Here is a 16,837-nt window from a genome sequence, read left to right on the forward strand (position 1 = left end):
AAAATTTCCCAAAATTTTGCTATTTTTAGCCTGTTAAAAAATTTAGTTTCCCTCTTCAACACAAAAGCTTTTTATAGTTTTTATAACATCTCAACTAACCAGTTTATATAGTATTATTAAATTGTTATCTTTATTAAATTAAGATATCATTCCATTCTCCAGATAACAAATGATAAGGAAAATACAAACAATACCTCAAACTAAAGCAAACAAAATAATTAACACATGCGGTATATAAATTGAGATGTTACAATAATTAAGCATAAAGGCTGAAGGATCTTGTGCCAGGGAACACTATTTTACATTTCTCAAACACATCTTTTGTCATATAAATGAATGAAAAAATGTAATAAATAAGTACATGACAATGAATGTATCATTTGGAATCTCTTGGTTTTTTCTGATGTTTAAATTGACAAATATTTGCATAACAATATAAATGAAATCAGGAAAATCTAAATCACAATATAAATATATATGTAATTTCTTATACATGTTAACTTGAAAGGTTTAAAAATAAAGCACAAAATTATTTTTACAAATGTTTTTTTCCCCTTTACTTTCAATACACATGTACCATGAATAGAAATGGCAGTAAGATTTCTCAAGTATTACAATACATAACTTGTATGCATCAGTTTTTGAGGCAGAGCACATTCAATACATAGCACGTGTAAAACATGTAGGAGGGGAAAAAAATATCAAGTTTTGAACTATCCTATTATGAGAAACAACATAACGCTGCAAGAAACAACAATTTAGGAAAATGATGAAAACAATGGTAACAAGCCATGAGGTAACATTTATATTGCAATAATTATGTGTTTTTTTTATTCTCTACAAGACTGTAGCGATATATTTCTAGACACCTGAAAATCATATCTTAACAAATACATAGTTAACTTTTGAGTCAGTAATTTACGTGATGCACTGGTGTGTATAAAAATATCCAAAGAAAAATCAATCGGTGAAAAGTTTACTTTACTTTATTCTGCAATTTTGTTTCAATCTTGTGGACATTTCATATTGTCTATAAATTGAAAATTGACTTGTAATAACGAGACCAGTGTATCTACATCTATACCTTAATGTCTGGATATAAAATAACATCATCTTTATAAATCTAACAGAAAAAAACTTTTTGAATGCCAATCATACAAATTGAATTTTTTCTTCTTTATTCTGTTCAATGTTTAAAGATACACAATTTAAAAATACACATCTTCAGTTATCATAGACCCTTGAAAAATAATTCTTTTTTGTTTACTGTTCTTTGAAGGTTGTAGTATTTAGTAAAAATCTAAATATTAAGTTTATTACATGTAAACATAAAGTGATATATCTTCATAACAACTACATCGCAACACATGGTTTTGATCTCGGAAAAAAAAAGTGTTAACATAATCAGTGCTCACATAGTACTCCCAATATACATACAAACTTTTCTGAATTAGCAAGTCACGGATTTGTTGGAAGAGTCAAAAAAAAAAATAAAAAAATTTTATTGTACAGTTCCAAAATCTGTTTTATTTTATCTAATGCTTAAGTGCCCAATCTTTAGAAAAATAAAATGTAGAAATAAATTTCATAAAACAATTTGTTTGAAAATGAAATTAATGGCTCGTTTATTGAAAATTAGATCCTATATATAACCTAATTTTTTGGGACCCTATCTAACAATCATAAATAATTTATAAATTTGACCTTTATAGACACAAACTGATACCTTCGTACATAAAAATCCTGTAACTTTCCTCGTCATCGTTAAAAAAAAAGTGACACACCAATTACAAACAATAAATGGATGAATGAAATTTACATATGAAGCAGGCATGAGATTTTGTTATTTTACAAAATATTAACAAAAATGGTCACAATATCTCATTTTCATTATAATAAGTCTACAGAGATCCTGAAAATGTTTCACTGAACATGAAATATACATGAAAAATACTCGTCTAATTGCATCTACATTCATAATATGAGGGTGTCTATGTTTATATGATCATGAACCTCCTAATCTATTGTCCAACAGAAGCTTACACATTGATGTCTTTTCATTTAAAGCTGACTTTCTTACAGTGCAATTGTATATTATCAATATAAAATGTATCTTGGTTAATTAAGTATTGTTTAAATTTTGCCTTTAAGTATCAACTGAGGAAGCTGAATAAAGCGAAACCTGTTTTGATACTTAATTTGTGTTGGTTTTTTTATCCAATTGTCTTATCTCTTAAATTTTGCCTGAAATTTGTACAACAACTTTGCTGTTGGAACAGTCTAGCACTAGTTTGAATGTGCAGGATTTTATTAACAAAAATGCTGACAAAATACAGTCTACCCATACAACATAAATGTGCATGGTGGGCTGGTCCGACAGACTGGTAATTCATTTTGGTTACAGATAATGATCATTTACATCTACCATTTGAAAAGCCTTAATACAAGTTTATTTCTCAACATGTAACTCAAAAATTTACAAATATATTCTAAAAGAGTTACTGCATTCTTCACTAAATTCCAAATGGATGTTATTATATTACAATATTTAAATTTGTTCATTAAGTCTTAATAAGCAAGTTTATACATCTCGTATCAATTTCTTAAATAACTAATGTATCCGCCAAAAAAAGAAGAAAAAAAAAACAATTTAAAGTTATAAAGAAAATATACATATGTACACATTTGTTACTGCCATTCTCAATCAATTTGTATCCTTTTTTACAGCAGAAATTGCACTGAACAGTCCATTATTCATCTTCCTGTTAAGGCACTGTTTTCATGTCATAATTCAAACCTATCACCCCTATAATCACAGTTGAACATTCTACGCTAAATATATGATAAAAAGTCCATTTCATGACTGCAGGGATGTTAGGTTTGAAGCATGATTAAAATTCAACACTGACCAGTTTTGCTAATCTGCTTACTTTGATATCAGTTTTATATTTTAGGAAAACACAGAAATCTACCATATTGCTATCAAATTATCTGAATTTCAAAGAAATGATTCACCCTGAATTTTTTCTACCTTAAACATCATGACATGTACAATTATTCTTTTTACATAGTGTTTTGCAACCCAAGTCACACTGTAAATTCATTTTCCTAACATCATAGTGACTTTAATGAATAAAGATTTCCTCCGGGAAATTAAAGGCTATCAAAATGTGTATTATATTCTACAATTTTTTTATGACACCATTTACAAACAGAGGACCTATTTTCACTATTCAAAATAGATTTAATGGATTAATAATGCCCATTTCATAAATGATTTCACAGTATGTTTTACAGCTGCAAAATTGAATGTACAATTAAAAAAAAATCAAAACAAAAGAAATGAAATAGAATCCTATGACAAAGTCAATAACTTGTTGCCATTTACATTCAGCACTTTATCATCCAATGAAATCCTGGCTTGTAGATATATCAGCCAATGAAACTGCTGCTTTCATGGACCTCCTCATATAGAATACAAATTTGACAAGTTGATGAGATGTAACATGATCCATGATTGGATAAGAATGATGTAATGGACATCAATGTAAGACAATTGTCCAATGAAATGACGTTAACATTTTCATGATTCCTCCTCTTCGTCTTCATGTTTCCTTTTTGTCCCTCGGGTTTCTGAATCATCTAAAAAATTTCAAATAGTACAGTAAAATATTAATGATTTCAAAGGTGCCAAGGTAAACAGCATCTAAAATAGCCCAACCAAATTTCATACTAGAAGTATTCCCTTAAAGCTGCACACCTCCAGATGAGAAAAAATATTTCGATACAATCAAACCTGAGAATAATGTACTCAGATTTTAGGAAAGGTATAAAAATTCAAAATTCTACATATAATGTACATGTTATGTGCGTTTAATGACCAAATTTTTCAGTATTTATAAATATATTTCTGCTGCGTTACCAACGCAGTTTTGGCTATTTTTGCATATTTTGACCTCTTTATAGTAATTTACATAGATTGTAAGTGCCATTGATAATTTGTAAACTGCATTCTTTTGGTAACTTTACAATATTATACTGTTAAATACATTTTCAAATTTTCATAAAAATTAGCATGAATCTGCAAGCATGCTGCTTTAATCTGGTAAAGAGAAAGATGGGAATAAAAAGAAATTTTACATAATCTATGTCGACATAGGTCACAAGTACCTAAATTCAATACTTGGGTTCTGAAATATCCTTGCCCTCATTAGAATTTTAAATCGGGGTTAGAACCATAAATAAAATTCATCCAAATTAGGGTATTTGGAAAATACTGTGCCAATTAACCAAGTATTCACAAGACAGCAGTGCACACTTGACTATTCTCAGAGCTTGACAGAAAAAAGGGGGCAATTACTCTGTAAAATGTACTCAGATTTATTGTACCTCTGACCATCATGTCAGATTTTCAGGGAGAAAGTGTGTAAGTTACTAAGTTTTGAAGATACCTACTTGCATGCAAAAAAAATAAATATTAAAGTGACATCAATAGCTCAATAGTTGAGGTAAAAATGAGAAAACATCTAGGCTATTTGTAAAACATTTACCTTCTTCCTCCTCATCTTCAACATCATCGTCATCTTCATTTTCTACACCATCAGCATCAAAATCTTCATCATCTTCTTCATCCTGAAATTCATCAAAATGCTCATTTATCTTTTAAGTTTACACGTATGCAGATTTTGTTTCATATCAATATAGCTAATTGACAGTTGGTTTTTCATTTTTGTTCTTTTGGTGTTAACACATTAATTTATTCATCATTGTCACATATTTTACTTTTATCTCTACGAACTTACGTCTAACTCATTAGATTGTTTAATCATTAAGCTACAAACTTACCTCTAAATCATTAGATTGTAAATCATTGAGCTTTGAACTTACCTCTCAGGGTGTCCGTTAGACCCTTGAAATGACACTTTGACCCTTCAAATTTCAAAAAGACCTGATTTGACCCACAGGATTTTAACTGGAGGGTCAAATTTTGTTAAGATCATTGTGATTTGCCTTGTATATGGTCAAAATGACCCTCAGGATTTCATGGCTAGTGAACACCCTGCCTCTAAGTCATTAGATTGTAAATAATGGATCAATGAACTTACCTCTAAATCATTAGACTGTAAAAGTTTCAAGTTTGATCCTTCAACATCCTCCTCTTCATCTTCAACATCATCATCATCGTCATCATCCAATCCATCTTCATCATCATCGTCATCATCATCATCGGGTTCCCCTTCTTCATCATCGTCATCATCATCATCACCTACAATATAAGACGAAAATTTGAACCAATGAGTTACAAAAACAGCTCATTTAGATTTGTCTTTGAAGAACTGGCATAAATTAAATTTGGTGTAAAATTGGAAGCCAAAATGGTAAGTAATTTTCAACACACAAGCGATATCATACCAGGTTTTAATGGCAAATGGAATCCAGATACATCTCAAATTTCAAATGAATGCCAAAATCAAGCACCTTATTTAAAATGGCTTTAATTTCTTTTAAACAAAATATAGCAAACATTTAGTTTTTAATTGGCTTGTGTTTTGACATTTCTTTCCATGCAATTCTTTTTTATAGTGGCACCAATATATACATGTAGCTATGATTTGGTTTGATATCAAAAACAAGAGCCAGGTTTGAGCCTGGGTGATGCTCCCCGAATAGGTTTTGGACACAGGAAAGTACACCTCTTGTAGTTTCAGAGTTATGTCCCTGGAAAAAGTTCAAAGTGCAATAATTCCAAAAAATTAGGCAAGGCAGAGTTACTGTTCTTTGCACTGCACTTCTAGTCAATGTGATCTATCAACCTACAAAGTTTCTTGTTGATATCTCTTATGGTTTCTGAGTTATGTCCTGGACAACTTCAAAAAGTAAAAATAAACAAAGGGCAATTACTCCAGAATTAGGCAAGGCAGTTATGATTCTTGTGCACTGCACATCTACCCATTGAGATATATCTACCTACAAAGTTTCATGTTGATATCTCTTATAGTTTTACAGCTATGTCCTGGACAAGATTTTTCTAAGAGGAGATAATTCAAAAATGAGGCTTAACAGAGTTATGGTTCTTTTGCACTGCACTTCTACTCAATGAGATCTATCTACCTACAATGTTTCATCCTAATATCTCTTATAATTTTAGAGTTATGTCCCGGACAAAGTTCAAAGTGTTAAAATTAACAAAGGGCAATAACTCCAAAATTAGGACAAAAAGAGTTATAGTTCTTATGCACTGCACATCTACACATTGAGATCTATTCACCTACAAAGTTTCATGTTGATATCTCTCATAGTTTTAGAGTTATGTCCCGGACAAGATTTTTCTATAAGGGGAGATAATTCAAAAACTGGGCAAAATAGAGTTATGGTTCTTTGACACTGCAGTCCCCCTCAATGCCCTCTACCACTGTATGAAGTTAACACAAATTATCTCCAAGGGTTTTCAAGTTATGCTCCAGACAAGGCGCCGACTATTTGCTCCCCAGAAATTTTTCGGGGAGCATAAAAAACCAATTCCCTGTCGAGCTCTACTGGTAGAGGTAAATTGGTAAATTCTGAGCAAATTTTCATGACACCTGACCTAGCCTTAGTATCTAAATGAATAAATTTTATAGTTTGTGACATACCTTCTTCATCCTCAAGACCTTCTTCATCATCAAAATCTTCCTCGTCATCGGCACCATCTGTCAAACAGAATTATTATACCATTATAAATTATACCTCCATCATGTGTTTATTATACCATTAACACAATGTCATTTAACTTTAATTAAAGTTATCATTTACAAATTAAATGTATTGACATTTCTTTCGAATTTTTATCACTTATAAAAAAAACATCAAGTAAGGCCATCCTTAAAAAAATGTTCGTTTGCAGTAATGCGACCGACTCACAAAATTTGCCCCTACTCAAAATTTTTTTTCATGGTCTGGATAAAAATTATTTTTTTTTGGAATCAGAAAATTATGCCTTGTGCTTTGTTTTGGTCCTTTTAAAGGTTAATAGAAGAAATAAAATGTAGGTCTTATTAAATTAGAATTCAGTTATCAATTTATTAATTGTTACCAGATTATCAAAGCATATATTGTCCAGCATTTTGAAATTCCATGTTTATTTGGGAGTACAGTTCAATAATAAAAAAAAAAAATCGACCTACCTACCCACCTTGAAAAATTCTGGGTCGGGTTACTACAAACAAACATTTTTCTAAGGATGGCCTAAACCTTCAAGCTCATGTCAATGTATACTTTTTTTTCTTTTTTGTTGCGTTTTAGTTTTTATGTCGCACCAACACTGTAATGGTCATATGGAGACTTTCCATAGTAACTGGTGGAGGAAGACCTCAGGTGCCCCTCTGTGCATTATTTCAGGCACAAATAGGCAGCCCAGTTAAACCACCAACTTTTTGAACGCAAGCTGGATAGCTTTCTCACATGACAAAATCCAAAAGTCCCTAGTGAAATTCGAACCCATGGCTGTTCCGGCAAGTGGTTTGAAGTCAACAACCTTAACTACTTTGCCAAGGGCATTTTTTCCCTATCACAAGGGAAAGACCCCAATTCCCAGTGTAAAATAACCTTCTTATTTCCTAACTTCAAAAAGAAACATAATTAAAACTTAGGAGGGAGTGTCATTAAATTACTTCTAAAGGCAAATATTTACACAAAATCCCTCAGTCTTTTTTATTTTATATATTTAGGCAATTCTTATATTTAATTCTAACCATATTTTTCTCATTTTTTTTTTGTGAATGACCATTATAATTACAATCTTTTGAAATACACAGCTTATAAAGCTCAACTTGATCACAATATCAATTTAACTTGTATGTAGGTAAGAAAGGTCTCTTTATTTGATTAGAGTATATTTACCTTCATCCTCATCATCTTCAGCTTCCTGATCATCTCTGTCATAACCGTCCAGATATTTTAGGTTGGGTAATAATTCAAATACTTTTTCTCTGTATTCTTCTGCATTGGTAACTTCACAGTTGAACAAATCTAAACTCTTCAAATTTGCTAAATCTTTCTGTAAGTACAATTTGAGTGAGACTGTCAATTTCCAACAAATGAAAATTGATAAATTTTCTTTGCAATTTCAGTAAACAATATTTATCTTAGAAAAAGAAAAGTATTAATCAATATTAAATTGATTAGCTAATAATAAACCAGTCAGCAACTGAAATTATTTTGAATCATATCAAATAATTAATATTATTAAACAGTCATACACAACAAGATGTCCACTAAGAAAATATTGGCTAGGGCAGGGCTTTTTTTTCCTTTTTACAGCAGGGGCAGTTTTAAGGTTGATTTTCCTCAGGATAATTTTTAAATTCAATTCTCAAAAGTTTTTCTCCCCCTTTTGCAAAAAAGGTAATTTGCTCACAGATATAATAGTAAGGCCCCTACCCATGAAAAAAGCCCTGCCTTTAAGGTGCATTTCTTCAATTACAAGCAGCGACTGAGTAGAACCAATGACCTGTTAGTAAACTAGCTGAACAGATTCTTCACCTGAAAGAATCTGAAATCATAAGCATTTCTGAGCAAATGATTCAAAAGTTAAGCACATTTACTATTAAGCCATGTTCATTGTTGGGCACTTCAGACAAGATTTTTTAACTGATTTGACATATACACAGAAACATATTTGAGCCGCTTCATGACAAATCCAACATAATGGGTTTGCGACCAGCATGGATCCAGACCAGCCTGCGCTTCCGCGCAGTCTGATCAGGATCCATGCTGTTCGCTATCAGTTTCTCTACTTGTAATAGGGTTTGAAAGCGAACAGCATGGATCCTGATCAGACTGCGCGGATGTGCAGGCTGGTCTAGATCCATGCTGGTCGCAAACGCACTATGTTGGTTTTGTCGTGACGCGGCTCATTTATACTTACAAGTGGCTCCAAAGGTTCAAAGTCTTTGATTTTATTTCCACTGAGACTCAGATGTGTTAGGTTGGCACAGCCTGTCAAATTGTTTAGCCCTGAGGATATTCTGTTGTCGCTTAACTCAAGCTGTCAATGTAAAATAAAACTAAATTAGTTTTAAAGCAAGTAAATAGAGCAGGTAGCAAACACAGTCAAATAATGAATTTTGACACCATATTTTTACAATTAATATCAATAACTAGAGATTCCCTATCTGTAACACATTCATTTACATGGCCTATAAATATCATGGAGAAAACCCCAAGGTGCAAAATGCTACATGGGAAACGTTCTTAGTTATGGTATAAAGAAATACATATCTGAATATTTCTTTTGAACTCTTCTTGTTGTGAAACCACAAAAAAATGTGCACAATATATATCAGGAAAATAATTGCTAATTCTATATTCAAAATGGAGAACAATTTCTTTTAGTTCCTATGAGACATCAATTTTTATGCATATTTTTTTTATTTTACTTAATCTTTAGGGGCATTTTTTTTTAACATTACCATATAAACTGAAGATCATCAAGCAGGTTTGTTTATCCAATTAAAAACCAATCAAATAATGTAAAACTTAAAACTTGCTAAATCTGCTGGAACAATAAGATGTAAGATTTTACCAACAGTATAGAGACAGGTTACCACCCTGCAATCTGACTAGAGTCTACACTGTTGGTAGCTCAATTTTTGTATTGAAAAACTTTAACTTTTAAAACCACTTTTTGAACATCAAAGGAGGGCAACTACATTACAGAAAGTGAGCAGGTTAAGGTTTAAAAGTTTGTTTGTTCCCATAATAATACTATTTTACTACAGCATCCATTCTGTAAGTATATGTTGCAAAACAATGACTGATAATACATACCTTCCTAAGATTGGGTAATTTGGGGAACCCTTTCAGCATAGTCAACCCAACATTTATGATACTAAGTGATTCTAGAGCTGTGTATGAATCACATAATCCCTCTATCGTCTGTGATCTACAGTTGTCCAGGTTCAGTTCTGTGATCTATATAGAAAAGAAATGATAAACTTTAAAATTATATGGGAAAAAAACAACAATTTATAGTCAGTATTGGGAAAGTTTAAAAAAAAACAGTATTGGGAAAGTTTTAAAAAAAACAACAAACCAAACCTCTGATGAATATGACATGACGTTCATGGCTATGTAGATGAAATTATCTGGAGAGACTTTATATGAATTGTAACTAATATATTTTTTACTGAAATTGCAAAAAATGATAGTAAGAAATATATTTCTAAATGTTTCAAACTTCTTCTCTGACAAATTGTTCAATAAAGATTAGGTTTCTTTTACCCAGCATATATAGCTGACTGTATGTGTATATCATGTGTATGTACAAGTATGCTCTGAATTAAAGTATGTTTTAACTTCTCCCTTTGTTGATAAAAAATTGTTGATACTCAAAATTTACAAAAATGTGAAAAAATATATCACAGATTCACACAAACTGCCTTATCAAGGACTGTCAAATAAAGTTATTTTTAATGTTTTTTTTTTAAATTATTTTTAATGTACTGTTACAGGCCATTGGTAATGTGAAGTAAATACCAGCTTGTTTACATTCTGTTACATTAGTAATGTTATTAGAAAAGAAGCCCCATCATTTATGCTTACAAGGTACACCAATCAACTCTTCAATCTGTCAAAAGTGGAAAGTACCTTGGTGTCAACATCGCAAATAATCTTTCATGGAACATACACACAGAATCTACCATCAAGAAGGCCAATAACTCTCTATCATTCCTTAGAAGAAACATCATAAGCTGCCCACAAGACATCAAGGCCCAGGCCTACAAGACCCTTGTTAGACCAATCCTGGAGTATGCAGGCACAGTCTGGGACCCACACACAGCCACCAACATCAACCAGCTCGAAGCTGTCCAAAGGCGAGCTGCCCGATTTGTAAAAGGCGATTACAAAACTACCAGCAGCACCACTGCAATGATGACAGACCTAGGCTGGCCAACTCTACAGCACCGCCGCTCCAATGCCAAGCTAGTGATGGTCTACAGGATCATGCACAACCTCATAGCCATCCCAGCTGCACAGTACTTCCACCCCCTGACACTTGGTGGTCATGGCTACGGACACAGATTCCATGTCCCATTCTGCAGAACAGACACCATGAAGTTCTCCTTTGTACCTTCGGCCATCCGCCTGTGGAACCAGCTTCCAGAGCACCTAGCCACAGCAGTCAACCTTGAGGCCTTCAAGGGAGGACTAGTCATGGGGCCCTAATATGCTGGAGTCAATTTTATTTTTAACATGTTCTTCTTTTAAATCTGCACTTATTCGCCGCACAACACTTTGTACATACACCCTGTACGTCAATGCCCCAGAGTGGGTTATGTACAGTATTGGAAGAAGAAGAAGAAGAAGGTTCATGATGCAAACTGTGACTGCGCGCTATGATTATATTGGCTACTTTCACTTCATTGTAAACATTATGACGTCATTATCTAATTTGCATAAAACCATATAACCCACTTGAAAAATACGTTATGAGCCGAAAAAAATAGTTCCAGTCAAGCATCGTCCAAAACTTCCTCCAAAAACAAGCAAGCATTTAGCAAATGATATAATAATAACGACACATCTCAAATATATGACCGTTTTCTGTTTAATAAATTGTTGTTGCAATCCTCACAAAATCTATATTTCATTGTATCACTCCGCCTCTGATGGAGAAATAAAATTTACCAGTGATCTCGTCAGTGAAGTAACAATCGGACCGCCATAACAAACCGTACGCCATTTTTTGTGTAACTTTTTCACTTAATTCGCTTAATTGACTGCTTATCGGTGAAAAGTAGGAATGGTAAAAGGTGACGAAAAGTACTAATTTTCATCTGCAGTGGATAAAATAACTGTTTGCGATGAATAATTTACAGAAATTTACGGATACTTTTAAGCGTTTCACTCCGGTGATTTCCGCCTCGAGAGTCAAGATGGCGGACTTTGGCAGAAACAATTTACAAATTTGACTAAAATATTTGATTTTGCAATAGCATCAAACAAAACAAATGAAGCGACGGTTAAAAACGATAGCAATACAGATGCTTCGGCACGAAACGTTAACAGGAGGCAGATAAAACTTCAGAAATGGTCCGAAACACTTCTAAATTACAAAATGTGTGACCGATTTTGGCAAACATGATAAAAGTAGGTCAAATGACGCAAAAGCGTGCTGCAACTTTTTTCGTAGATTCATTAATCCCGCGAGTAACAATTCGACTCAACTGTCGAAATGTGTACTGTTAAAGTTATTTTAACATATCCGAGTGTTAGATATCATTATTTGTAACCATAAACGTACGTAAATCGTAATTTCTTCTTGAAATTCAACATGGCTGCCAAGTTGTTATTTTGAAGATGCACAAGGGATGGCGATCGGTTAACTTTAAGTTATCTCGGGCTTTTGCTTTGTTATTTTGTACAACTCGTGAAAATAATTTGTTATTATTAACTTATGGATATATTTTGCGCTATATATGACTGTTGTTACACTGGAAGACCGTTGTGAACAAAGAACTATCAACATCACAAAATGGCGACCCTGTACATGAAGATCCAGAATATGAGACTGGACTTAACCACTTTAATTGTGTTTCCTCAGCTTGGTATAGAAATCTGAGTGCGGGGAAGAATACAATTCCGCAAGACAAGAGAGTTTGATCTACATAATATAGTCGGGAGACTAAAATAAAAGAAATAAATCTAATAAATGAATCAACACATTCAAACATCAAGAAGAAATACAAGTCCTGCACATCACACATTAGCCGTTTAAAAATCTTTCAAAGTTCACTTCACTGTGGTGTATTGTATGGCATCTAACATTCATTTAATTTTCTGTTTCTTTGATGACAGCAAACTGTTTGGTAACTGCAACTCGACGTCATAGAAATTTACAGGACCAAGAAATTCACCCATGGAAAATCATGCCTGAAATACATTTTTATGAATACTAAAAATGTTTGCAGTCCATCGAACTCATTTCTAAACAAAACTTGTTCCATTTGCTGTCACAATAAATCTTTATCTTCATTTTAAACATGTCAAAAGCCACCAGTCTGAAGTGAACTTGAGAAAAAAATGGACACATGCCACAAGATTTCACCCTTTCAAATATTATTTTCAAAGTCAAAGAACTCAAGAAATTCATTATGAATAAAACGTACCTCGTCCTCTTTCCTTCCTCGTCTCTCCAACTCGATCCTCTTTCCCATCTCCATCTTGAACAGCAAGAAATTATGAATAAATGCCCTGAAATCCTGCTTGGGTCACTTCAACACCGTATTCAATGTAGGCAAACACCAGCAAAAATCGGCTCTCCGCGCGGGCTGATCGCTGAAAGTCCGATTAACCAATCAAAATTGGCCTTGTGCGTGAACAATATAATGAATATTTATCAAGCAAGGTCGCCTGTAGCCAATAGTATTGCTAGTTTGCTGTGACGTCAGCTGCGCGGGCTGTTGTAAAATTGATTGTAAACACACTGAAACACGTGGTTTTGTTATCAATGAAAATAGTAAACGCTGTAGTAAAATCAGCTGATACGGTTTGCCTACTTTAAAAATTAATTGGTGCAGATAGAATCCTTTATTATTTTGTTAATTAATGTTGGTGAGCTTAATTATGTTATCTTCACCGGAAATGGCACAGGTATTTTGATCTTAATCGCTATTTTTATTACCCTTATTCAGCAAATTACTATACAGTATACATGTGTTGCCGTTGGAGGGTCAATTAAATCACAAAATACACGTAAGAATGGTCATATTGAGTTATACAGAAACTTCAGTGTAAAATTTTCCATTTTCTGACTTTATAATTAATAAGTTACGTTTAACTATAATAACCAATAGGCTGTTTCTAAGATTAATTTCATTCGTTTATTTTATCCCTTCGATATTTTCATGCTATAGTTTATTTTAGACTAATAATGCCGTTGTAATTTTAAAGAAAAATATGTTTGTTTACTGTTGTCGTTTATTTAATTTAAGAAATAGATATATAAAAACTAAACCGAGATGCGATGAAAATATATATATATTTCTTAAATTAAATAAAGTGTCGAAAAACACCTCTCCATTAGAAATAAGGAACGCTGTCCCATTTTTCTGATTTTTTTTGTCTATTTAGTATAGTAAGATAGCTTCTAATTATTTATACATTGATACATAAATTTTGCCGTGGGAGATGTTACGAAGGCCTGCAAGATATACAGAGTTTTGCATCGTAAAATCTTAATATCACGACCGGCTATTGCACTATGTTTAACAACACTTGAAAATTATGTATTATGCTTTGTTATATCTTGGTATAATGAACAATTATTTAAAGCTTTTTTAATAATCTTATTGCAATCATGGGTTTTTGCAAGCTGTCTTACCAGGTTTTTCCTTTGTAAATATGTACATACCCTATTTGTTGAATAGCATAACTCATTTTTGAGCGGTTTTATACTTTTTATTTTATATAAATCATGCATCCATTATCATTAAATTATGTTTTGTATGAAAATAAGACGTTAGTTAGATATTTATCTTTTTACTCTCTTTGTACGTATGTATTATGAGAGCCGATGGAACGAAGTTCCATAAAATAATGACCCCGGTCAATATTCTATAGGAAAAAACAACATTTCCATTACCCCTTCTCTATAAATTACAGACTCCCTCTGAAGCGAAATGATCCCCTAAAAACCCAGCAGAATATTGATTATTGACCCCCGTTTTATTGGACTGCAGATTAATTACCACTGGAAGCTGAGCACATTTATTTTGACATTTTATATGACCTCGACATTACCTTGACGTAAGTCCTTATCTTAGGCTCAAGTCTATATTAGCATACTTAAATTTTTACAGAGGCTGACATACATTCTATTTTTGATTGTTTGACCGCGACTAGGTATAATGAAACAGTGAAACATCTCTTACCCACCCCACGCCCCCCCCCTCCAGCACCGGTTTAAGCGGTATTCAATATTCAGCAAGTAAAAGACGGAATCAAAATATGACAACACAAAGATGAAGTACAGAACATTTTACAGCAGTCAGCACTGTCATTTTGTCCACTCGGGTGATCATGTTATGTAATCTTCATTGTTTTAAAATCAATTAGAGAAATATTTGCTCTTTATATTTATCAAAAATGTACTCTTAATATCTATCATTATTTGATATTAGTTTTTATGTCCTGGAAATTCAGTACCCGATGGTACTTTCGGAAGCATTAAGATTTCACTATAGACAACTACTCGTATAACACGTTCCCCCATAAATTTGAGCAGTAATTAATGCATGTGAAATATGTGTTTCGTAAATTATTTTTAAGTTTGAGTGAGATGTTTTGCTATTGCTATGCGTGCTATATACTCGGGCTTTTTTTCCTGGGATAATGAGGAGATGGTAACTATTCCAAGGACTGGCCACTTTACTTCGTGTATAAGAGTCATACTATTATACCGGGGGTGCCGATATACATATACAAATCATGACCGGGGTCATTTTCATTAAAGAATACTAACTACTCGGTAATAATTCTATAGCAAGTAAAGCATTTTCTGTTTAATACTGTGACACAAAATTTTTACCTAATCACACCTTAAACACATGCATGCAGTCGATAAACTACAGTACATGTATTAGTTAATTATACATAAAGGTGGCGTGTTTAGATAATAACTTAGTTGAAACATATTTATTTTATGAATGCTTGAAGCTTATTGGAACCGTTATAAAGACCGTATCATTGAGCTAGTCTGTACTGGTAAAATAAGAAGAAACACAGTCTTGACCTTCGTAAGGCTCGAACCCATAATCCCTATATTGAGAGACCAGACACCTTTACCACATGTTCATCGCTTCCGACTTGGATAAAGCCTCCTTTAATTTCTATGTGTAATATTGAACCATAATTTTATCAATTCATTATCTAAAAACAACAACAACAACAACATAACTTGTACTTGTAACACTTGGAGTGTAGTGGAGATGGGGGTGGGGGAGTCAATATTCTTTTTAAGATATAGACCGGGGCGGTTATGATTTTATCGGATCATGCTAAACTGGACTAAACATATCTAAGTACGTGAGTTTTGTGGTGAGTTTTTGCGTGTTTGGACAGAAAGAGACAGGCAAGTAATAAAAGAAATTGTCACGTTCTCACGTAAACGGATGTCATTGTTGTGCATTCCTCAAGCTATCCCTAAAGATGAGCTCCATGTGATGTCGTTGAATTTGTTAACTTTACTTTATTGTATAGACATTCTTATTGGCCGAGTTTTATCACACACTTCAATAATAATAGGAAATCGTATGGAACGCCGTGACTGTCTTATGCTATCAATGTTTTTGCTATCTTCTGAAATGATGATATTATTTTGTCATTTAAGCATATAAACATGTGCAATTTACATCATATCTTGTCTAAAGACAATGCTGACTTGTTCAAACAGCATGTTAACTTGTCAAATAATCATTATGACATGTGCAGACAACATGTTAACTTGTCAAAGTATCATGATGACTTGTGCAAACGACATGTTAACTTGTCAAAATATCATAATGACTTGTGCAACGACATGTTAACTTGTCAATATTTCATGATGACATGTGCAAACAGCATGTTAACTTGTCGAATTATCGTGATGACATGCTCATAATACCTTAACAAGTTAACATGTGTTTTGCACAAGTCATTACGATTCTTTGACAAATTAACATGTTGTCTGCACAAGTCATCATGATACATTGACAAGTTAACATGGCATTTGCACAAGTCATCATGATACATTGACAAGTTAGAATGTAGTTTGCACAAGTCATCACGATACTTTGACAAGTTAACATGCTGTTTGCAC

At 32.9% G+C, this 16,837-nt stretch overlaps 1 protein-coding gene and 1 long non-coding RNA gene across 2 annotated transcripts; one reads left to right on the forward strand and one right to left on the reverse strand.

Annotated features, from left to right (window-relative positions):
• Positions 1 to 54: 54 nt before the first annotated feature.
• Positions 55 to 13,321, reverse strand: LOC132735222 (acidic leucine-rich nuclear phosphoprotein 32 family member A-like). The gene is made up of 8 exons (XM_060722161.1): positions 13,149 to 13,321; positions 9,808 to 9,951; positions 8,906 to 9,025; positions 7,879 to 8,035; positions 6,633 to 6,689; positions 5,106 to 5,266; positions 4,551 to 4,632; positions 55 to 3,642 (listed from the first exon to the last, which is right to left on the reverse strand). The coding sequence occupies exons 1-8, from the start codon at positions 13,200 to 13,202 to the stop codon at positions 3,584 to 3,586; spliced, it is 834 nt and encodes a 277-aa protein (XP_060578144.1). The 5' UTR covers positions 13,203 to 13,321; the 3' UTR covers positions 55 to 3,583.
• LOC132735223 (uncharacterized) lies at positions 10,191 to 13,154 on the forward strand. Its single transcript, XR_009626421.1, has 2 exons — positions 10,191 to 10,546; positions 11,347 to 13,154. It is a non-coding gene; the product is annotated as an uncharacterized LOC132735223 (long non-coding RNA).
• Positions 13,322 to 16,837: the final 3,516 nt, after the last annotated feature.

This window comes from Ruditapes philippinarum, unplaced genomic scaffold (genome assembly GCF_026571515.1).
Source record: "Ruditapes philippinarum isolate M1 unplaced genomic scaffold, ASM2657151v2 ctg538_1_1_1_1, whole genome shotgun sequence".
Taxonomy (NCBI): domain Eukaryota; kingdom Metazoa; phylum Mollusca; class Bivalvia; order Venerida; family Veneridae; genus Ruditapes; species Ruditapes philippinarum.

Coding starts and splice junctions, on each gene's coding strand:
- LOC132735222 (XM_060722161.1), bottom strand. CDS start 13,202: ATGGAGATGGGAAAGAGGATCGAGTTGGAGAGACGAGGAAGGAAAGAG. Junction 5,267..6,632: donor AGGTCTTGAGGATGAAGAAG/GTATGTCACAAA, acceptor CTTATATTGTAG/GTGATGATGATGATGACGAT. Junction 3,643..4,550: donor TGAAGATGAGGAGGAAGAAG/GTAAATGTTTTA, acceptor GAAATTTTTTAG/ATGATTCAGAAACCCGAGGG.